Below are 22,995 nucleotides of genomic sequence, written 5' to 3'. Positions count from 1 at the left end.
CACAGACAGACAGACAGGTCCACCGACTGTCCCAGACAGACAGACAGACAGACAGACAGACAGACAGACAGATACTATACAAGTACAAATGCGTTTTCTCTTCCTCAGCCAGGCAGAAGCTTTTTGTACCACTTCTTCTTCTTTGGCTTTTGCATTATCTGTCTCTGAAGATCTATCAGCTGGGACCTCAAGGTGCTCTCAGTCCTCTCTCACTGCTCTTTTTCCTGCTGAGTCAGCTTCAGGGTTTCTGTGGCCTGAAGGAGGGGTGCCTTGTCTTCCTTCCACTGGTTGAGAGTACTCTCCAGCTGCTGCTCAGTCTTCTTTACAGCAGCCAGGAGGCAGTCACTCACAAAGCTTTGCTCATCATTCTGTTCCACATGGGAGGCTCTTGATTTGTTGCTCTCCTCTAACAGGGAGATTTTTGTCTGCTGCCACTCTCCAGCTGATGTTACCACTTTTTTTCAAGAGCAGCCATGAGGTTCTTGTTGTTTTTGTCCTGAATCTCCAGCTGGGCCCTATGGGAAGCCGGGGATCTTTCCAGAATCTCCTTTGCCTCCTTGTCCTGTTTTAGGAGAGCTTCCTCCATCTTGCTCATTTTGTCATTCAGCTCCTGAGCTTGAGCCCTCTCAATCACCAGATGGCTCTCCAACGTCACGTTGGTGGTCTAATCTACCCTGAGCATCTGTCTCTCTTTTCAAAGCTTGATCTTCTGAGTCTCCTCAATATTTTTCAGTGCCTCCTTCTCTCCCTTCATCTGCTTTAATTCGACATTCAGGTCTTGAGTCATATAGATCTGCAGGTGGAGATCTTTTGGGGCTTTTTGCACCTGTGGCTGGTTTTGACCAGCTGGGTCCTCAGATACTTGGTTTCCCTGGGCGGGAAGTAGACACGTTGAGCCAGAGCCTCATCCAGCTGGGCTCTATGGGAAGTCTGGGATCTTTATATTATCTCTTTTGCCTCCTTCTCCTGTTCTCTGAGAGCTTCCTCCATCTTGCCCAATTTGTCCTTCAGCTCCTGAGCTTGAGCCTTCTCCATCTCCAGAAAGCTTTCCAACCTCAAGTTGGTGGTCTTGGCTTCTGCAAGTATCTGTCTCTCTTTACAAAGCTCAATCTTCTGAGTCCCCACATTATTTTTCAGGGCCACCTTCTCTCCCTCCATCTGCTCCAATTCGACCTTCAGGTCTTCATTAATGAAGTAGCGCAGGTCGAGATCTTTTGGAGCTTTTTGCAGCCTGTTGCCGATTTTTCCCAGCTGGGATTTCAGATGCTCTGTTTCCCCTGGTGGGGAGGGGACACGTTGAGCCAGCTGAACTTTCAAGTCACACATGCCCCTTTGCATCAGCTGTTTCTCATGGCCCCAACTGCTGCCCTCTCTCTGTTGTTGGAGCTGATCGAGGAGACTGGCCGGCAAGTCCTCTTGGATGATCAGGTGAACTCTCCCCTCAGATTCACATTGGGTGAGCATTGCCTCGCTGTCCTTCAACTCACCCCGTACTTGTTTTTCAAGTGAACTGAGATAGAAATTGATTTGCGGTTGAATCTCTCGGGAGTTGAATTCCATGTTTTCCAGTGTTTTTTCTCCTGTTGCAATGTACACATTTGGATTGTCCCAGTCAAATGACTCTCTGATACAAACTGCTGTCTGAGTGAATTTGTGTCAGAACTAAAGTTGGGTCCTGTTGTTCAATGTGTTGTTATGACAACAACAACAACATGTATTCTTATGTTTTCAATCCAGATGGTTATTGATTCTATTCCATTCTATTTTTGCTATTGTATACCAGTTTGTTTATGTTTGAATATAAATTATGAAGGAAATGATTTCTGATGATTCCTAAAATATATTGAAACCACCCAGACGGTACCGTACGTACCTGAAACCGGTGATTTAACGGCACCGTTCTTTTTACACACAGTTTAACAACAAAACGCTGAGTGAACATTACTAGCTACGTAGGTAGTAGCCCACTTTAAGGTTGGCCTCATATAATATTTACACTGCTCTATTAGATACATGTATATGTCTTGGCAATGAAATACATTTTTTCTTAATAATTTAGGCTATTTTTTCAGGCAGGTGCCTGTGCACTGTCAGAGTCTTCTGGATTAGGAAAAGGTGTACAACCCTGATATTTGCAACATAGCAGCATTACATGGTTAAACTTTACAGTCAGACATTTACAGGGTTAAAGCAATAGTACGTAGTTTCAGCCGTCCCTATGAGGACTTTTGAGTAATGACAACAAAACTGTCGGCCCGTCCTCCACACCTCCTCCACGCAGTTACTAGTAGCCAAGGAGGACACGGAGGATTAAAAATAAAAAAACGATGGAGGTCATTATTTTTACTTGAGTTTCTGCCTGGAAAGTCACCAGACGACACAATCTTCTCAACATGGTTAAATTGAGAAATACAGACAGAGTTGTGGCGAGCTGATAGTCTTAATTAGTTGTAGCAACTCATTTGGCAATGGCTTTAATGTAACAGATATTTATTAATATTGAAATGTTACGCACTAAAGCTTTAAAATGAACGAACCAGTATTTTTGTATTCCAAACACAAACAGTAAAAGGTCATGCCAGTTCAATACATATTATTATATTATTATTATTATTACATTGGAAAAAAGCAAATGAAATTCATTCAGGAGAGCATAGGACATAACGGAACTTTGATGTGGCTGGTGCAAGTATAGCCCATCAGTTATTTTGGCTTTTGGTAAGCCTATCTAAAACACTAACTTCATTTGTTAAATAACAACTAACTCCTTATCTGTCTGCTGCAATTTTCTTTTCTTTTTATTGTTTTTAATTTATTGTTTTTTTTTTTCTTGTATTTTATGTTAAACAAATTCTTTATCTGTAAAAGGTGCTACGCTATATAAATAAACTTAACTTACTTATTGTCCAGATGAAAATATCCGACTTCTAACATTCCGCTCTCCTCTTGGTTGAACATAAATTAAGGATTGTAGCAATTAGCTGTATATTCTGTTGCAATTTGAAGGTTGTCTCTAATCTAAAAAACAATACCTCTGTAATACTCATTTTTCAGGCACTTTGGTCACACTCAAAGGAGGCATTTTGACTATGGCCCTGTTGGACGCCACTGGAACTTTGCTGCCCCCTTCCTACGAGCCATGGTACGACCCAAATGCCTCAGACGAGGAGAAGGAGAAAAGCCGGAGGCGCAGGCCAGCCTCCCCTCCCTCGACACAAGAGGGTCAAGATTCCCAGTTCGCTGTGCTGTGTTCGGAGAAACAGGCCAAGGTGGTGGCCATGCCCTCCCAAACCCGCATCTACAAACACAACATCACAGAGTCCTCCTTCGTGCTGAGGGCTGATGTTGTGCAGATGGCCGGAGCTTACTGCATCGCGTGTTTCTGTGCTAACGGCCATATCATGACCCTGAGGTATGGCTTCTGGTGGTATTTAAATCTACTTTGAAAATATCTGATGAAGTCACAATAACTACATTTGCGTAGCAAAATTCTTCATGTTACAATGTGGGCTATAATAATGTCTGTTTAGTAGATACAGCTATGGAACTATTAAAAAAAAAGAGGCTTAGGACCTCTCTGATGAACCAAGCTGCACTGATCTGAACTGTTCATATCTGATTTTGTCTGGCCTTCCTATTTTTAATAACCACTCACACATACACATATAAATCCACACATCCTCATTTTATCTATATTCTTTTAATGGATTTTATGCATTTGTTGTTTCATGTAGCCAACCTTAGGCTTGTTTTTTACGCTAACTTGGGTTAAATTTGTAGATTTCAGGACAATTTTTTCTCTTTTCCTCAGGTGAGATTCCTTCTATAAGCCCATAGGTGTTTTCTTTATCTCACCTGCTCACCTGATCTTTCTGTTGCCTTGACTTTATTGTGCAAACACTGTAAATAACTAAATGAAGTTCTTTTGTGTCATGCCAGTTTACCCAGTCTACGGCCTCTGCTGGATGTGAACTACCTGCCGCTGACAGACATGCGGATAGCCAGAACGTTCTGCTTCTCCAACCTGGGTCAGGCCCTGTACCTCACCTCCCCCACAGAGATCCAGAGGATCACTTACAGCCAGGAGACCTGCGACAACCGGCAGGTCAGATACTCTTAAATAGTGGATGAGTTATATATATATATTCTTTAAAAATGTACGTCTTTCATTATTAGATCCAATAAAAGTGTAGAGAAATGCTTGTACAAACTTTCACTATATATAATATTTCAACACAGTTTATTATTTTTGTCCAGCCGTAGACTCAAGTGTGATTTCAACATTTTGCATCATGCTGGTAATGAATCATCGGGCTTCCCTACACAACCCCAATTATCCCCTTACTGAGTGTCCTCTGTGGACAATTCTGGGATATTTGTCTATTCAGATAGAACATCAAAGAAGTGACAAAGGAAACAGGGACATCCAAGAAGGCATATTGCTATGCAGTGTACTTATTAAGCCACTGAGGTGACTAGTATTACAGTACATTGGTAGTTTGAGTAACAACATTTGTGTTCTTTTATTGGTCCATTTATATTTTTCTGGGGAATATAGATTTAAATAGACATGTTCTGATGTTTATATCGTCCTCAGGAGATGCTCAGTGAGTTGTTTACCCCTGTGGAGACACCAGAGGCTCCTAACAAAGGTTTCTTCAAAGGCCTGTTTGGGGGTGGCGCTCAGTCCCTGGACAGGGAGGACCTCTGTAAGTAGACCCAATGGCCTAGTATCAATTCATGATGTTGTTACATCATACATATTCTGTATAATTCTTCTGATTCTTTTTTACTGCCACTGGCTGACCAAAGCCACCAGTTAGAGGTGTTTTTGGAATGGTGTGGGAGACTTTCCAGATGCAGGACAATTTGTCAGGATCAACAGAAGTACATCTAACATTACATTACAGCCTGATATTCGCCGGCTTTGTCCCTCACCTTCTGCTCTCTGTGTGTTGCCATTCTCAAAATCCCTCGACATGGGAAACAACAACAACAACCTTTGAGCTTTCAAGCTTTACGCTAAAAATGGCAAGTTTGGGAGGAAATTTGGATCGTGCAATAAGGCAGGCTTCTTTGATTCCTTACAAAGAATATGTTTACGTCATTTACTATCTAAATGGAACGTTTTGGGACTCATTGGCGGGGATTGTTATGGACGTGCGATGCACTGGTAAGAGCCAATTACGTTTAACCATGTATCCAGCTATTTTAAATAGCTCATATTACTGTATTATGTGAACAGTTGACTTCCTTTAATATTGTATGTGGCATATTCTTTTGCCGGGTGCAACTGTTCCACCAAAACAAGTTCCTTCCCGGGACTATTTTGCTGATCCATTGTCGCTCGATTGGTTTAAAGAAATGCAAACAACCCAGAGTGTTTTTTTTCTCCTATCCCGGAATGTGTCTGTAATGTAGCCAGACCTTCCTCCAGAGCCCTGGGGAGGTAGGTCTGGCAAGGCCAGACCAGACAATTTCCCGAACCACCAATGTGCCATTTGATTTGACTTTGAACATGGGAAGATGAATGTCAGAATTTGTTAATGCTTTTATGGATTTCTCTGTTTGTCTTTGGTAGTTGGTGAAACAGGTGCTGGTAAGGCCTCTCGTAGCTTGGCCCAGCACATCCCAGGCCCAGGAGGCATGGAGGGCATGAAAGGTGCAGCGTCTGGGATTGTGGGAGATCTGGCCCGCGCCCGGATAGCTCTGGACGAGAGAGGGCAGAAACTGGGCGAGCTGGAGGACAGAACGGCAGCCATGATGTCCAGCGCAGATTCCTTTTCCAAACATGCTCATGATGTATGCACTTTGGGCTCCTAAAACAGTGTTTTCATGTTACCATGTAATCATGTTTGTTTATCCTGTGTCGTGTTAATGTTTCATGATGTTATTTCAGACTTTGTTTTGACAATTATGGCTTTTCCCTGTTCAGATGATGCTGAAGTACAAAGATAAGAAGTGGTACCAGCTCTGATGGCAGCGTGTGGAGCATCAGACTCTGTAATCACTCTCACCAGTATCTCTAAGGAGCTGCAAGTCCTGCTTCTTCTCTTCTTTATTTCTCTCCGTGGGGTGGGGGGAGTTCTGCTCAACAGACTCATGCTTTTATTCTCAGCACAATATCATACATTCTGGATTACCTCAGTCACCAGAGGACTGCCGCGGAGTAGACACTGGCCGACCCAACGTAACGAGAATGGAAAGAAATGGAAGAAGAGAAGCTCTTAGGAATCCCTCTTTCCATTTAACCTGAATTAACATCAGTCTGCAGAACAGGAGAGAGGTGACCTTTCATATCCATCAGTCACACACTCATATATATCTCACATATAAATATATATACTGTATATCTACACACACTGCTGTTTTGTTCTAAAGGAGGAAAGACAATTCTGCAAAACATGTACTTGTGGTGGCCTGATTGCAATTGTTCTTTTTTTCCTTTCTCTACCCTTTATGGTGTTTGCCAAACAGTGGACTTAAATGAGGAGAAAAGTCTGAAGATCCCTTGTCCTTCGTATCTAATTAAGTCAATGAAGATCTAAGTTTCTGTAGGAATGATTGAATCAATGAAGGACTTGAGTTGCTGTTTGTTTTTCTGTTTTAAATTATTTTTTTAAGTGTTCAACTTCTGTCCTTATGCTAATTTGTTTATGTCAATCCAAGAAAGGGCCTTTCAAGCACTGAGAACCATTAAAACTAGACAGGGAGATGATGAATCTATTGCCTCTCACCGAATAAGGGCTGGTAGTACACTAGTTCATCACCGACAAGTTCTTTTACACAGGATTTTCCAACCAAGCTGTTTTAAGGGAGAAAGACAAATGGCGTGTTTTCTGAGAGTCACTTTGGTTTTATATTAATTAGACAATTTATTGGAACCCTATAGATAGATAGATATATAATAGCTAGGAAATAAAAGAAGTGTCTATGTTATGTATTGGATTTTTAATTTTTTCTTTTGGTCAATTAAATGCGCAAAAAAAGTGATACAAATGTTTACCCCTAATGAAGAGTTTACATTTATCGGTCAGTAAAGAGAAGAGTTGATACACTGGAAAACCCCTGAAGTCTTATATTCTTCTAGCTTTCAAGGGGCGGTAGCTAAGTCACGGATGAGAAGCATGATGTGTTGTAGGGCAAGACAAAGAATGTCTTTAATGCTATTGGCATAAATGTATATTTTGGCTACAATTACTTTTTTTTTTGTTATAAAGTTTCTATGTGTACATGATTATTCAAATTTCTTTTGGGCATTCTGTCTGTCATAGCGGAGTTGTGTCTCGTCTCTGTGTGTAAGGACAAAAAAGCTTTTGTCTCTTACAGCGAAATGGTGATGCTGTCTGTGTGTTCGTAGCTGCCAGAAGAAATGACCAAGCACCACAGAGTGTTCCACGCAGTGCCATTGGCCATCTCTGAACCAACGTGTGTGTGTGTGTGTGTGTGTGTGTGTGTACACACATATATTCAGGAATATGTGTATGGACGCCAATATTTATAATATTACATAGATACAGTGTACTACAAAAGGTCTTTTAAGGTTTTTGCTTGACAGTGGTTTTCAATGTGGTTTATTAGAATTCTATTGTAATTAGATTTCTTTTTCATGACAGGCAAGGATATGCTGCTATTTCTGTCAATGTAGGGGCATTTTCTGTTGGTCTTTTATTTTGAAAAGAGAGACGAGACTTTGTCATTCCAGATTGCTGCCAAATGTTGTAAATAAGGGGACAGCTGGACACAAATCTGACAGTGCAGGTTCAGGCAACGTTACATACTGTACTTTTGCAGCCACGTTCTTTTCCGACACCAAAGAGTTGCTTAATTTCACAGAGTTGTCTTGATTTTTCCTAAATGGTAAGAGACAGTCTGGAGACCATGCACCAAGCACTCTTAAGTCAAGAAGTCTGCTGTGTGGAGGGTGGAGGGGGGGAGTGGATCGACTTTAGCTTCTTCTTATAGGCATGCCACCCTCATTACTCAAACTGCTGTACATGTGTTCAGATAACAGGCAAAGTGAATTTGAAGAGTTGAATTCCAAAATAAGATCACGTACCACTGATGGAAAATGGTTGCAGTTCCAAGATAGATACACAGCATTTTGGAATAAAACGCTTCCCTTTAAGCTGTCTGATTTGAAACTCATCTGAAACAGCAGTTATGTGATTTTTGCACTATTTTTTGTACTTAATAATTTTGTTTGAATTATTTTAATGTGTTTGTGTTTTCGCGTCACATTTGCTTGTTTTCGAAAGGACCAAAACATGACAGTACCTATGTTTTTAACTATAACTGTGTCATTTGCCAAGGATGCTAATTGCTTCACTCTCAGATTTGTTTTCAACGTCAGGTTAATGATACTATTATATATTTATATATTTGAAAACAAATATATACAGTATATACATTTAATTTTAATCTATTAAAATCAAATACCTTTAATGTAATTTTTGAAATAACTCACATTAATGTCCAAACAATGGTTGTGCATACATCATCCAGACATGACAATAAACCGTTTTTGGGTTATATATTCGACATGCTCATTTCAGATTCAAGCTTTGCTACTGCAGGAGGGTCATCTCCTCTTGGTGGGCCACTGAGTCTTTCTGCAAATTGTGGCCTCAATGCTTCAGTTTGCAACATATATGGTCTAAATGGTCTCTTATTGCACATTGAAGGATGCATGATATTAGGTGTTTACAAACTTGAAACAACCATGTATTATCCCTTTTAGAGATTTGTCTGTTTTTGGCATTTTTATCCACCACCATGTTGATCAAAACTGAAGTCCTCATCACACATCTAAAGGTGTCCCATTTTCATTTATTCATGCCAATTGTATAACTGTGAGAGATTCTATTTATGTTATTGGTACATATGTTTCTGTCATTGTTTGCTTCATGAAATCTCTTGCTTTCCCTGCGCTGTAGACATGCGTAGACATCAAAGCTAGGCTCACAGCACCGTGCAGGAGAACTCGAGGGTTTCTCAGTCGCCATACTTCCATCCATCTGTCCGTCTTCTGGGATGAATATCTGTGGAGTTGCAGTATTTTCTCATAGTAGGCAATTTTTGTACAGTTTTATTAAAACAAATTTCACATGGATGTATGACTTAATCTGCTGCCACAAACAATTTAGACTGTAGATACATTATATATAGATATTATTGTGCAATGGAAAAATAAATGTAAAACCAATCATAACATGTTTGTCTTGTGTTTTCTGTTTTATGTTGTACTGTTTAGCTCACTGACTCCATTTAGAAATCAATGTTTTACTGGTTGTTGTTTTTTTAACTGATGTCCCATCTCAGGTCAGAGGTGTAAGCGATAGATTTAAATGTCTTGCTCAAGAACTCTCAAGCAGGGTCCAACACTGCCCTCATCACTCTGAGAAACAGCCTGGTGTGTCCCTGATTTATTCCACAAATAATTTAATGCACAATAAGAATGATGTGGTTTCCATTTAGAGTTAAGAGATCATGCATGAAAAACAAAGTGCCGCAAATCAAAAATCTTTGTCACTTTTTACATAGACACATTTTTTGCAGCCAATGTTTAAGTTGTAGGAGATATATCTTCATCATCTCTTTATCCTACATTGTAACTGGTAATGTCGTGGTGTTTTTCTAGGATTTTCTTTTTACTTGTTTTCATTTGGGAAGGACCTATACACTGGTATACCATAAACTTTTAAAAGCAATAATGGCGTCAGTCCATTATTATTTTAGTGCCAATATTTGGCCCCTTTTTCCTAGTATTACTGTATGTCATGTATGTAGTTATGTTGTGCAGGACTGTTAATATAATATATGATACTGTTAAAATAATAGAGGTATTTTTTTGTTTTTGTTTACTTTTGTATTTTACATTATCATGTGTTTCTATCAGTGATTTCATTGTTTGTTTTAATTGATTTATTTTACATTTAATTTCGTTTTAGTTTCCCTCCTACATTTCCCAGACGCCCCGGCAGGTGGCGCCACTGCTCGCTAAACTCCCGTCGTCCATCGGAGTAAAAACCTTTATGACAGAAGCCGAGGCTGAGCATCTCCCTCACAGTCACCAAACCGGAGCGTGGAGCGGAGGGACAGCAAAGTTACAAGCTAGGAGCACAAAGCAAGCCACAACAAGTGCATTCTGAGGAGGCCTTGCTTATTTTGTTTGTTTTCTTTTCTACGACCGGCCCTGGCTTTATCGTCGAACTTTTTTTTTATAATTTTTTCTCCGGGTGAGTGTTTGACGGACCTGAGCGTCTTGCCCTGGAACCGTTTCGATGAGTGGGACAAAGAGGATGCATGCAGCGTGAGAAGACGCCCACTGGCTGTTTACCCATCTCTGTCTAGGATAACTTCACAGAAATGTGGTCAATTCGGTTAAATTGTTTTCTCCCTAGTTAACTTTACGGTTCCTTCGTTCGACGCTAGAAAGTAAGTTAGCAAGAAACGGTAATTGCTAAGTTAAGTGTTTGCGTCACGCTCTTCGTTTTTTGGACTCTTTGGCTTAAAAACAATCCAAGCTCCTTCATGCCGCGGGGTTTTCTCATAATATGCTAATTGACATGCATCCAAGAGATGTCAAAACTCAGGGTCAGCAGAGAGCTTGAATCTGTCTTCACAGTTGTTGCTCAAGAGAACTTCGTCGGGCTTCGAGTTCTGACGGTTCAAGGTGTTTCAGAAAAACATCCAGCCTGCTGTCTCCTGATATGTATTCACATCGTTTTCTATTGCTCCGGCCACAACTAATAGATGTGTTTAATTTTGGAGAATTGAACTTTTGGATGTTACATTGGAAGGGAGTTGTGGATTGCCTCTTCCCAAAACCCCTGTAGCTCCTGTTTGAAGATGACCCAAGGGCCAAACCTCGTCCACGAGTGGCTGTCCAAGCTCCATCTGGCCCAGTACGTGGAGTCCTTCATTGACAATGGGTATGATGATTTGGAAGTGTGTAAACAGATTGGGGAGCCAGACCTCGACGCCATCGGTGTCCACATTAAGTACCACAGACACAGGCTGCTCACAGCAGTGCACAAGCTAAAGTATGAAGATGAAAGGAAATCACCTGGCTACTACTTCACCTTAGAGCCTCTGGTTCCTTCTGCTTGCAACCACTCAAACAGAGAAGATGACTTCTGCACCCCAGGAAGACACGAAGCATCCTGTCCTGGAAACCATAACCTGAGATTCACAGATTGTAATGACTTTGTGACTTATCCCAAACTCAAGCTCAGGGTATTGTTAAGGGACAAACTTGCAAAAGATGGAATCAACCTGGGAGAAGCACCTTACACCCATAAGGTAGGCAATTTTTAAGTCCTTTTATGATAGATTTAGATGATTTAATATGATATTTGTTTTTAAACAATATCTTGATCCTAAATGCTGGCTCTTTAAGTACTGTCTCATGGCATCAACTACGCCTACTGTTATGTGTGTGTGATGAAGAGTGTGATGAATTAGTTTGAAGGCGCTGACGTCCAATGATTCAAAGCATCATTCTCCAATAATGCTTTGGTTTCTCCTGCAAGATAAGATTCCATGTGGTGTTGTCAAACTTCACTTTCTCTTAATTAACCCAAACATTTCCGTGCTAGGGACCCAAGTTCATTGACTCACTAACCTTTCCATGTAAAGAAGTCTTTACAGAGTGAGTGGGTGCAAGTGGAACAAGATTTACAATTCTTCACAGCATAGAAATGATAGCAAAAATAGGCTGATCTGAAAGCCTCCACCTTTCTTAAAATAGAGTCAAATTAACATTTTAGGAAATTTACAGCATTCCGACGGTTGTTTTGCAGTGTTATGTACTTGTGTGTGTGTGTGTGTGTGTGTGTGTGTGTGTGTGTGTGTGTGTGTGTGTGTGTGTCAGACAGATGGTAATAGTAGCCATGGCAAAACATAAGCCTTATACTTCACATGATAACACATGAACAATTAACTGTGCTGGGCAAGGTTCTGTAGGACAATGGATGCCATCTGCCTTAATGGCATATGATACATTTACTGACAGCACGCCATTTGTGGGGATTTTCTGTGTTCTGACAATCGTCTGTGTGGATTGCAGAGACTGTAAGTTAATGTAATTGCAGAGGATAGTTTTTCTGCTTTGGCTGCAAGTCAACCAAATCCATTCAGTCCATAATACACTCAGTGAATGGTCTGAAGCCAGCCAGATAAAAAGCTGAGTGACCCATTTGGCTTATTTTCAACAATCTGCCACGATCAGTGGAAGGTGTGATTGCTGGATTCTGGATTTGATTAAAACCAGAAAACTGATGTTCACCACTATGCGATGCATTACACACTAGTGAGACTGTTTGAGCTGTATTATAACAGACTGTCAGAATGAATCCCTGCTAAGCAGCACTGTTGAACACTTCCCTAAAATATCATAACACTTTAAGACCTGCGGCGTCGTTTTTGTTCTCAGCAGTGGTGCTTAGCCAAGAGAGAACTTATTCTTTTAATGGACATTTATACCTTTCTTGTGTTTTCTGTTTCATGTTGTACTGTTTAGCAGACACAAACTTGAAAACAATGCTCATCAACAATGAATGATTGTGGTCTAAGAGACTGGTGAGCCAGGTGCAGCTTTCCTGATTGAGCTGATCATTGTTTCCTAACATATCATAGATAAATCAGATTCACTGGAGGGCATTTCCATTGTGCAGTCTTTCTTATGTATGTGGAAAATTGTGCAATGTCTGCTGCATTCTCATTTATTCTAATAATGACAATCTAATTGGAAAGATTTATTTCACCTCTGTGGTGAAATGGTTGCACTGTTCTAACAGCGCTGCGTGGTTCTGGCCAGTTTAACAGCTACGGTCCACGCATCCACTGTTCATGAAAGATTCAGAGGCTAAACTACTAAGTGCAAAGGCACTTTGTGATTCACTTCTAAGCTTTTTGTAAGTTACAGCCAATACTGGCACAGTTAGATTAACCTAGAAAAGTTTCTTTAATTCTTTAGACATAAAAGCATCACCAGCTCTGCAGTCGGCACAGTCATCATGGGGTTTTTAAGGTCATTTACAGGGCAAAACATGAAATATACTTACCGAGATTTTACAATAGTGGATGGCATAGTAGCTATGCTTATGCTCTGCTAGTTAGTCAATGGAGCCTTTACAAAGTAATAAATGGCCGTCCCTAACAAATAATTTCTGTTTACCTTCCTCCAGCCTTACACTCTGTGGTAAATATTATGAGAATGATGTCCTCCTGCTACATTTCAGTTGGAAATAGGAAAAAGGCCAGCCTTTTTGGCTCATTAAAATTGGCCCAGTTGATCCCCCTCAGTTCTAGCATTATGATGACGTGCATGATTATTCAAGTAATTAACTCAGTGACTATGGGCTGGATTTGGAGCCGCTCATCAGCAAAGAGTTGATTTAAAAACAATCAGGTGAGACTGGTTGGCTCTCTGTGATACCAGCATTTTGGAGCAGTTTGGCTTTTTAGGTTCATCAAGTTCAGTCCATTAAACCACTGCGATGTAGGCCAATATGGCCCATTTTCTTACCAGGAATAGCATACAGCAGCTGCAGCTATGCATCTTTACCATGCTCTTAACCAACATTGGTTCAGAGCTTGGGCAAATATCAGTATAATAACAATATTATGTAAATGTTGAGATTTGATACTATAGAAAAATATTGAATTAGATATTGTCTATTGTCTGTAAGTGGGTATTACCAAACACTACTGTGACATAAAAACAAATCCATCCATATGTATTACAAGCAACTGTTGAATTTCAACAGGTTCCCCAAGTAGGGGTGGGGAGGAAAATTGATACAGCATAATATCTGGGTATTTTCCGTGGCATAATTGTATCGATACACAGGCGCCACGTTGGGATCTTTTATTATATATGTGTTGGACAGTTTGGTCAGTTTTGCTTGACAATCTCATTTTTCAGCAATACAACTGAAATGATATGAACAATGAGAGAAATGTATCCTTTTAGAAAAACAGATGTTGACAAAGTTTTCTTTTGGGAACATCATTTGAAATTGGAAAACATTAGAAGTTGGAAAAAAGGTAATAAATTGCAATATATGGCGGAATATTGCAATATGTTTAAAATCTCAATACTATTGTATTGTGGCATAACTATCATGATGATATTGTATCGGGAGGCGTCTGGTGATTCCCACCCATACTCTCTAGTACTATAGTCCCAATTGCTTTACCGTTACTTTTTGATCACTTGTGTAACTCGCAATAGCCTTGTTTGTGTTTAACAGTTGAGATAAAAAACAGGATGGAGTTTCCTCTGGCCCTTTTCTGTCTGCAGTTTGGGAATTGCAGTGGTTTGGATCTGTCAATGTGTCTGCCTCTCAGTCCGGGTTTGGTAGTGCCATCAATGGGCAATGTGCTTTTCTAACAATTCTGCATGCATGAATAGCTCACAGAGGCCCGCAGGAAAAGTAATTTGATAAAAGCTGGCTGAATTGTAAGTGTTTTTGCTTGAAAGTGTATAGGCGATTTTCATAAAATAGAGGTTGCACAAGGGCAGCTTGGAAAAGCAAAATCCAACCTAAAACAAACATTCCCAAGACTTGTCGCTCCCAAAGGTGGAACCACAAGCCAAACCCAAGAAATAAACATTTCACAGTCAGATGAGGTGTCAGTTTAGCTGCGAGAGTCGTGTTATCACATTTACAGTCTAGTGTTTGCTATTGTTTTTTGTTCACACAGACCTAGATTGACCTGCTCATGTTGTAGGAAGAACCAGAATTTGGATTTTCAAGGTAGATTTCAATCCTTACACAACACGCATTGACATTCATTTTTGGCGTAAATTATTGACTACACAACACTGTTCTACAGTAGAGTGCTTGACTTGTTTGCGGCTTCAAAATGTTATTGCGAGTACAAATAATGTAGCCTAATACTTGTAGTTTGTAGCCGACATGAATATTAGTATGAGCCTAAGACTAATACTCATGTTGGCCAATCTAATTTAAATATGTTCGATATGTTAAAGGAAAGATGCCAAACCTTTTCTAGGAAGAAGTCCTGTCCGTACCTGACATTAGTATTTTCAGTTGGTGGGAAAGGGATGCTTCTCTGGATAAAGTCTGAAATACCCAAAATCTTGTCTCATGTATATTAAAAATGTAGTTGTTAACTTCAGCAAAACCCAATGAAGATGGTTAACAAGCTTTCAAGAAGTGCATCAAATGATCAGCTTTGTCATTTGACAGCAAAGCATACATTCTATTATTAATCACACACAGACCATGTTGGGAAGGAGCTCCTTTTAAAGCTCTCTGAACAATGGGCTTCAAATACCCAGAAGGCCTCATTGCAATCCCGCCCAGCCTGAAAAACATCCTCCGAATGGGGAACAAATCTTAGTTGTTCAGAAGATTTCCTTGTGTTGCTCTGTCAGAGGATTGGTGGACAAGCTGAACCAGCAGGCCCCTTTGGACAGAAGAAAGGCCAATCTGAATGGAGCTTGGCAAAATACAGGCTCTGCAGCAGCTGACAGCTGTCTCTGCCTTTGTCACTATTAAATGGAGATTGAATAGACCTGTTGCTGAACAAAGTTGGTTTTAAAACACCAAAACCAATTCTACTGGTGCAACATTATGTGGAGGAGGACCTTTTGAGAAATGGGAGAAGTGGTTTAATGGTTGATAACATACATCCATTCCTTTTGGGCTGCCTGTATATCCCTTTTTTTTCAAAGCAAGGCTTGAAAACCCGTTATTTATGTGAGCATTCAGTCAGCACTGTTGCCTCATAGTAACTAGTTCCTGCACATGTTGGAGGTCAGCTGAGACCTTTCTGTGTGGAGTTCCCATGTTTTCCTGTCCCTACATCAGTTTAATTAGCATGCTCATTGTGTTGCACTGATCCAATCCATTCATATAAGTGCTGTTGGAGCTTATCAAACCCCTCTGGTATTGGCCATGGTCACGGCCATGATTAGACTGCCCGCCACTTTTGTGGTTAACACCACCTAAACCGAGACCAAGTCATCACCAAGACCAGAGTGGATCGAGACCAAGACAAGACCAGTATCAAAGTAGTGTGAGTCCTACACATAATGATGCAGCAAATGTGAAAAATGCCAATCATAGGCACTCCTCAAATTCATCTGAAAGATCCACATTCCTATTAAAAAAAACACTCTGAAAACAAATTAAGACTCTCCTTTCTTCCCATAGGTGTATCATGACAAATGCCTTGATATAATAAAAGGCAAGTTGAAAAGGTCTTGAAATAAAATCCAGAGTCCTCTTTATCTGAGTTCTGTGCGGTCGATTCCCAGACAAGACCTTCAAAACGTGGCCTGCAACACTGCTGCCTGCTTAGTTTTTTCAGAATAAATATAGCTGTTGAACAAAGCTAAGATAACTGCACCTAATATGTTTGGCATTGCTCTCGAAAGTACCTGGCAAAGTGTTGTTTACCAACTGCTTTTGCCAAAAAGACCAATATGAGGAAAACTTGATACGCTGGTGACTTCTAATGTCTGTGGGTTTTGTTTTGGTCAGGTTATGACCCAAGTTCTGGGATTGAGAGCTGAGTTATTTCCACTATACTCAGTTATGCCTTTATATCTGGATGACCCAGTAGAGAGGAACACTGGTTTTAAACAAACAGCAAAAGCCTAGCACACAGTGCTGTATGTGTGGCTGAGTGCGTAAATCATGTATTAACATTTGGTTGTGTTACAGTGTGATATTACCACCATCCTCTTTCTAACCGTATAGTGAAGGGAATGCTTTAGGGCTGGGCTATATGGACAAAATCAAATATCACAATATTTTTGAATAAATACCTCGATATTGATACCGCAATGATATTGTAGTGTTGACTATTGGTGCTTTCAGAAAATAATTGCACAATGAGATCTTTGATAAAAAATCATCAGTAATGTGGATATAATGACTAAGTGGGTAAAGGTAAATAATAGAACATCTAGAACAGTATGGTAAGTTCATAACATGACAACTTTACTGTAATGCAGCCTTTAAAACCAGGGAAAGACAACACTTATGCCATATTACAATATCAAAAATCTAAGACAATATCTAGTCTCCTATCACGCTATCGATATAATATCGATATATTGCCCAGCTCTAGAGTACGTGCATATGGACTTTATTTGTGTCATCTCAGTGTAAATTAAGGCAAACCAGTGGACCATTACAGGACTATTGCTTGATTATTGAACTGATGGTGCAGAGGGGGGGGCACAGAGCACTCAAAAGTTGAACGTTCCCGGTTACTTTCAGTTTAATATTCAATACATTCTTGTCCGGCTTGTGATGCGTGCAGGAGTCTGTTCCTCAACAAAACAGAACTGTTCAAGCACAGTTGTCAATGCACCAGCACGTATTCATCCAGTCCATCCCATCACTGCTGAGGGATATCAGAGATGTATACGTTGTTCACATAGAGAATACTTTGCTATGTATAATGCAAAGCCCTGTGCTAAGCAGAGCATAATCACTGACCTATATCTGTGAATGTAAGATTAGAATTGTCCCGTGTTAGTGGACTGAAGGTTTAAGACAGCTAGTAGCTCACTGTTCTTCTGTGTCTATTCACTCCTTTTAAAATGGCCTTCTGTCCTTGCGTAGAAAGTAGAAATTATTCAGTAGAGCATCTGGAGGGGCTTTCCATAAAGGAACCAAGAGTGTATCACACACAGTTATGTCCAGCAACACACCCTTTACATGCTTATTTTGGATTAAACAAAGCGTAAGTTTTATTTGTCCTTCGTCTTTGAGTGTAATGCATTGTGTGTAGTTGTTTAGTGTTTTCCTTAAGCACCCCTAGCTGTAGAAACACTCCTCTGTCTCCGGCCTTTACCTCTCGGTTGCTTCAGCCATTGTATTACAATGCTAAGTAGGTCTTTGAAACTATGTAGCACTCTCTGAATTTAAATCACCGACAAGAGGCTGTTGAGTTAGGAGAGGAAGTTTGATTTACATCTTTCAAAATTATAAGCACTGAAGGCTTAGAATTAATGTTCTTTATGATAGTTTCTGGTATTTGGGAATAACACATCTCGGGAAACTTGACAGTATTTACAGATGTGGTCAGTTAATTTGTTTTGCAAGAGAGAAAATATAAAGTTAGACAAATAATTTCCCAGAGACCCGCGAATATGTCATGCACTCCATATCCACAACTAAACCACATTAAGTCTGGAGCAAAGCAGTGGGATTGAAATGTCTTAGTACATATCGTTTTGTTTATTAGAGTTACATTTAGTATTTATAGTTGGTCCAATGGTTTTCCTTTGGTGATGCAAGTGTTATCATTTTGGACAGTCTTAAAGCAAGAATTAAAAAAAATAAAAATAAAAGAAATTGATTATTTAGAGGGAAGAAAAAACATGGTTTACTCCAAAAGAAAATGTCAGATTTTTACTTTTTTAATTTTTTTTACCAGCACAGCCTCCAAGTCCCTCAAGAATAAGGGAAGCAGACACAAATGCTTGAATTTAAAAGTTCTTAAAATCTTTCATAGTTAATTTGAAATAATAAAAATAACATCTTTAACTTGATAAATGTAGTGTTTTGCCTCTGACATGGCATGGATGTTTTTGGCCTTAACCCCTCTCTCCCTCAGTGAGTGTTGCGTCGGCACCAGGCTCTCGGAGGTCAGTGAGCCACACTACTTTGCCCTTGATCACGTACAAGGGTCTGACATTGCACTCTGCTGGGCTATTTTTACTGCACGTGTACGATGGGCCATTTCAACAGGATTAGCAAGTATTTTCATTCAGTCAAGCAGAGGAACGGGAGTTGCTAGAGCTGGATTCCCTTTCAAAGAGAGGCCCCATTACTCTAATGCAGTTATTTTCTTTTGTTATTTATTTACGCGACAGGCACGATTGAATACAAAGTATTTCTACATCATAAAGGCTTGTTGTAATTTCCACCAATTTAAGACCCAAGGGCTGTAGTTACTACAAACAGGTTTTTATTTCTCAAAAGCAATTTCATTCATATATAGTAATGTATCAACTCAATTTTGATTTTTCGATTTTATTTTGTAAATGTATATATTAGTAAAAGGACTTAACATTAATAGCCAAAACTGAGTCATTTAGTCAGTTTAATTATCAGACTCTAAAGACTCTTTTAACATCTGTTATATCTTCTAGATACTAAACGCTTCGTCAATGTTCATTAAACCAACACGAAGGCCAACCCTAGTCTAACTAAACTGTGGAGACACCCTCAGGATAACAACAATCAATAATGACTGTATGTGTGAAACACATTTTTAAATGACATTATAGGGGACTTTGCTGTTTTCATTCATCGTTGGAGATATTGCAATCTATTAGTCCTGTTTTCTTTTCCAATATAGGTCATGTAGGATTGCAGCTTGTAATTTGTTTGCATTGTCAGACTCTATCCGTGGTGCTGATTCCACATGGCACATATTAATACTGTGACTTAATAATGTGACTCACTGTAATTCATGCATTAAGCAAAGGAAGCATAAAAAGGATGTGGTATTGGTCCATTCTGCTGGACCAATACCATAGGAAGACAGTGAATGAAATTCTTGGCAGAATTATGTTTCTTAAATAGAGTTTTCTTTCGGAAACTGGTTTATTATTATTATTATAATTATAATTATTATTACTATTATTATTATTATTATTATACTTTGGGTGTTAATTATGTTTGTCTCCAGTGCAATTGAATTTAGAATTAACTCTACCACACCACTATATTGTCCCAGATTGTCTTCACAGAGAGCATCAATTTTGTGCAACACAGACCACAGTATTGATTTTTCTTAGTAATTAAGAGCTTTCCATTCAAACCCCTTTTTCCATTAGCAGATCATTTAAATTGCAACCGGATGAAAAGAAAACTACACTACTGAAGTACACATGTTAATCTCTGCAGATGTTTGGCAGTTGGCTTTCACTTCAGGAACACCAAAACACTTTTTCTGAATTGTCTTCTTTTTTTTGTAAAACAGTGTGAAGATTTTTCATAGAGTAATTTCATTCCTTCCCAATATGACAACATAAACAAGACATGCAAAAACAGACAAAAAATTAAAACAAAATAAAACAACCAAACAATATCATAAATGCACTCAGATATTGTTATAGTTCCTAATAGTAATGTACAAATTCATAAAATCAAATTCTCTATGAGATGGCCTTATCTTCAAAAAGTCTGAGGTTGTGTATTTACTCTTATAGTAAAAGTGCTCTATTTTAAAGTGGCCTGAGAGTTCATTCCACCAGTGGACTATTGCTGGGGGGTTTGAAAGCCTTCCATTTAAAAGCTGTGAATTTCCTGCTTGCCATCAAAGCAAGATCTCTGTACATGCTTTCATATTTATTCCACTTGTCCGACATATTAATTCTCAATAGACATAAACGAGGTGAAAGGTGATCAGTTACATTGAGGGGAAACAACACTGAGATATCAACTTTCTAACAAATTTCCGAAATAACAAAAGTTGTTCACAAGACCAAAGCATATCAAAAAAGGTACCTTTTTATATTTCTTACCACACCAGCAGAGGAATGGTATCTCACTGTTCATTGCATTTCATTTCTCTGTAGTAGGAAGTTTTGCACCCAACAACTCTGCGTAGCTTCCCGCTCCACTTTCTTTTTTTCCACCTTAGGGGGTGGCACTAGCTCAGTCCATAGGGAGTTGGGTTGGGAACCGGAGGGTCACTGGTTCAACTCCCTGTGTGGGCCAAAAAGAAGGAAGTGTGGATTGGTGGCTGGACAGATGCCACTTGTGTGTGTGTTTGTGTGTGTAGTTCAGGACTGTGTAGTTCAGGACTGTGTGTGATTACTAATAAAGTGTGGACACAGAGTGTAAATTGTAATTGTAATTTGGCCATTGGGGATCAATATACAGAATTAAATTAAATTTCACGGTCGTATGCTCTCTCTCCACTTTGAGGATAAGCAACTGGAACAGTGGCAGGACGTCAAACGCTCGTGAAGTGATTACAACAACAAAATACCGCAAGTATAGCATTTTCTCCTCCGGCAGAGCGACAATAAGCATCAGTCCCAATTCAGCCAACCAAACCCCAGCGCGGGGGGGTCACAGCAGGTTGGTGGGAAGTGCTGGGTCTAACCTGTGAAAGGGCAGCACCAAAAAGTTTTTTGATGTGGTGGAGAGTCAAGGTGGTCCAGGATCAGCAACATTTCTGTTACCTTTCTGTCTGCCTCTCACCCTCATAGAGCCGCTTGTTTGGGTGCAATGGAGAATCAAGTAGTCAATTGTCACATAGTTGTAGTCTATCGTGTGTCTGCTAGACAGCGCCTGGATGCAGACAACAGGTGTTTTTTTATTGAAATGCAGCACAGTGAGGATCCAGACATTTCCTACACCAGACTCATATAACGAAAAGCTGCCAATGCACATTAAGGCCATGCTGGACCATTTAAATTAGTCGTCACTCGCATTTTAGGTGCAGATATTAATCTGCGCTGCAGTTCATACACTTAACTGATAAACCAGATAATTTTACAGTAACACTGGTGAACCTTGGTGTCAGATGTTAAACCCACATCTGTGGTTAATCTCTGGTTAATCTTAGTAGGTCAACATTCTTAATAGACCCTCTTTCAACCAGGTCAAACACAACTTTGCTTTGGTGCGCACAGGCATTGTTATTAACGCAATTGACCATTAAAGGACATTCATTTACTACCTGACCAGTGTAAATAAAAAAAAGAGATGTAAAAGAGAGAGAGAGGATGCATGGGCGGCTGTGGCTCAGTGGTAGAGCGGTTGCCTGCCAATCGGAAGGTTGGTGGTTCGATCCTCGCCCCTGCAGTCATTGTCGAAGTGTCTTTGGGCAAGACACTGAACCCCGAGTTGCCCCCGGTGCTGCGCATCGGAGTATAAATGTGTGTGAGTGTTTATCTGATGAGCAGGTGGCACCTTGTACGGCAGCCCCGGCCACAGTGTATGAATGTGTGTGAATGGTGAATGTTTCCTGTAGATGTAAAAGCGCTTTGAGCAGTTGTTAAGACTGGAAAAGCGCTATATAAATACAGCACATTTACATTTACATGTGACGGCACTATAAGGAATTTGGTCAAATGCTGGTTGAATTCAGTAGACACATTAAGTTTATTGTCAAGCACGGAGTTTCTTTATGCTCATGCATTACATTACATGTCATTTAGCTAATGCTCTATTCAAACGATTTACAATTGCTGTATGCGCTATATGTCAGAGGTCACACGCCTCTGGAGCCACTATAGCACAAGTGTCTTGCTCAGGGACACATTGGTTGATTTATCACAGTGGGAATTTAACCCACACCAAAGGCGTGTGTCGTATCCACTGGGCCATCACCACTCATGCTACAATACGTATCACGCAAATATTTCTGATATGGGCTTATATGTTGTTTACAGTAAATCTCAGGCTTCTAATCCATCTGCTTGACTTTTGGTCCTGAGGGGCCAAGGGATTAGATTTACGCCACTGTTACATCTTGTGCTATGTGCCATGACATGAGAAATCCATCTAAGTCAGACGGACAGAGTTGATCTTTTTCTGCTCTGCATGTTTGTACGGTGGGATAGATAGTATTCAGTGATGAATGAATAAAATTAAAACTTAGAACAAATAAAATTAAAGAGCAACGGAAGTAAAGAAAAAGACTAAAGTCTAGAATACGATTGGTTGTCATCTGTCACCTTAACATTGCTAAATTTGCTTGTGTTGGTAATCCAAACCTTTTTTTAAACAGAGGAAAATATGGTGTTTATATATTGCATTTCTTATTATTTAGTTTTCTTTTAATAGATATGTTAATGTTGAGCAGTAATGTCGTGGTATTTGTAGAGGTTGGGGATTGCATCCCATTGAGAACAGAGTCACAGATGCTGCTGCCTCCATCCACTGGTAGTCTGCAGACTAACTGGCTCCTACAAGCCAGTTAGTCTTTCTTTAAGACACAGCCCCAATCCCAACCAATTATCTACATCAAATACACCTG

General features: G+C 39.9%; 2 protein-coding genes across 20 annotated transcripts in view; both read left to right on the top strand.

The window, feature by feature from the left end:
* Window positions 1-9,211, top strand: part of stxbp5b (syntaxin binding protein 5b (tomosyn)) — a 37,890-nt gene extending 28,679 nt beyond the window's left edge. For all 19 annotated transcript variants that reach the window (XM_034857823.1, XM_034857822.1, XM_034857824.1 and 16 more), the window contains 5 exons: window positions 3,055-3,412; window positions 3,940-4,105; window positions 4,598-4,709; window positions 5,582-5,802; window positions 5,936-9,211. In XM_034857823.1, the coding sequence (XP_034713714.1) occupies window positions 3,055-3,412; window positions 3,940-4,105; window positions 4,598-4,709; window positions 5,582-5,802; window positions 5,936-5,977 (899 nt within the window). In that variant the 3' untranslated portion in view covers window positions 5,978-9,211. The remainder of the gene's footprint in view (window positions 1-3,054; window positions 3,413-3,939; window positions 4,106-4,597; window positions 4,710-5,581; window positions 5,803-5,935) is intronic.
* Window positions 9,212-10,026: 815 nt separating this feature from the next.
* sash1b (SAM and SH3 domain containing 1b) overlaps window positions 10,027-22,995 on the top strand; it is a 52,749-nt gene continuing 39,780 nt past the window's right edge. Inside the window, exon 1 of the mRNA XM_034858659.1 lies at window positions 10,027-11,304. Within this exon, the coding sequence (XP_034714550.1) occupies window positions 10,852-11,304 (453 nt within the window). The 5' untranslated portion in view covers window positions 10,027-10,851. The remainder of the gene's footprint in view (window positions 11,305-22,995) is intronic.

This window comes from Etheostoma cragini, chromosome 20 (assembly GCF_013103735.1).
Source record: "Etheostoma cragini isolate CJK2018 chromosome 20, CSU_Ecrag_1.0, whole genome shotgun sequence".
NCBI classification, from domain to species: Eukaryota; Metazoa; Chordata; class Actinopteri; order Perciformes; family Percidae; genus Etheostoma; species Etheostoma cragini.
This window is presented reverse-complemented; position numbering and strand designations above follow the sequence as displayed.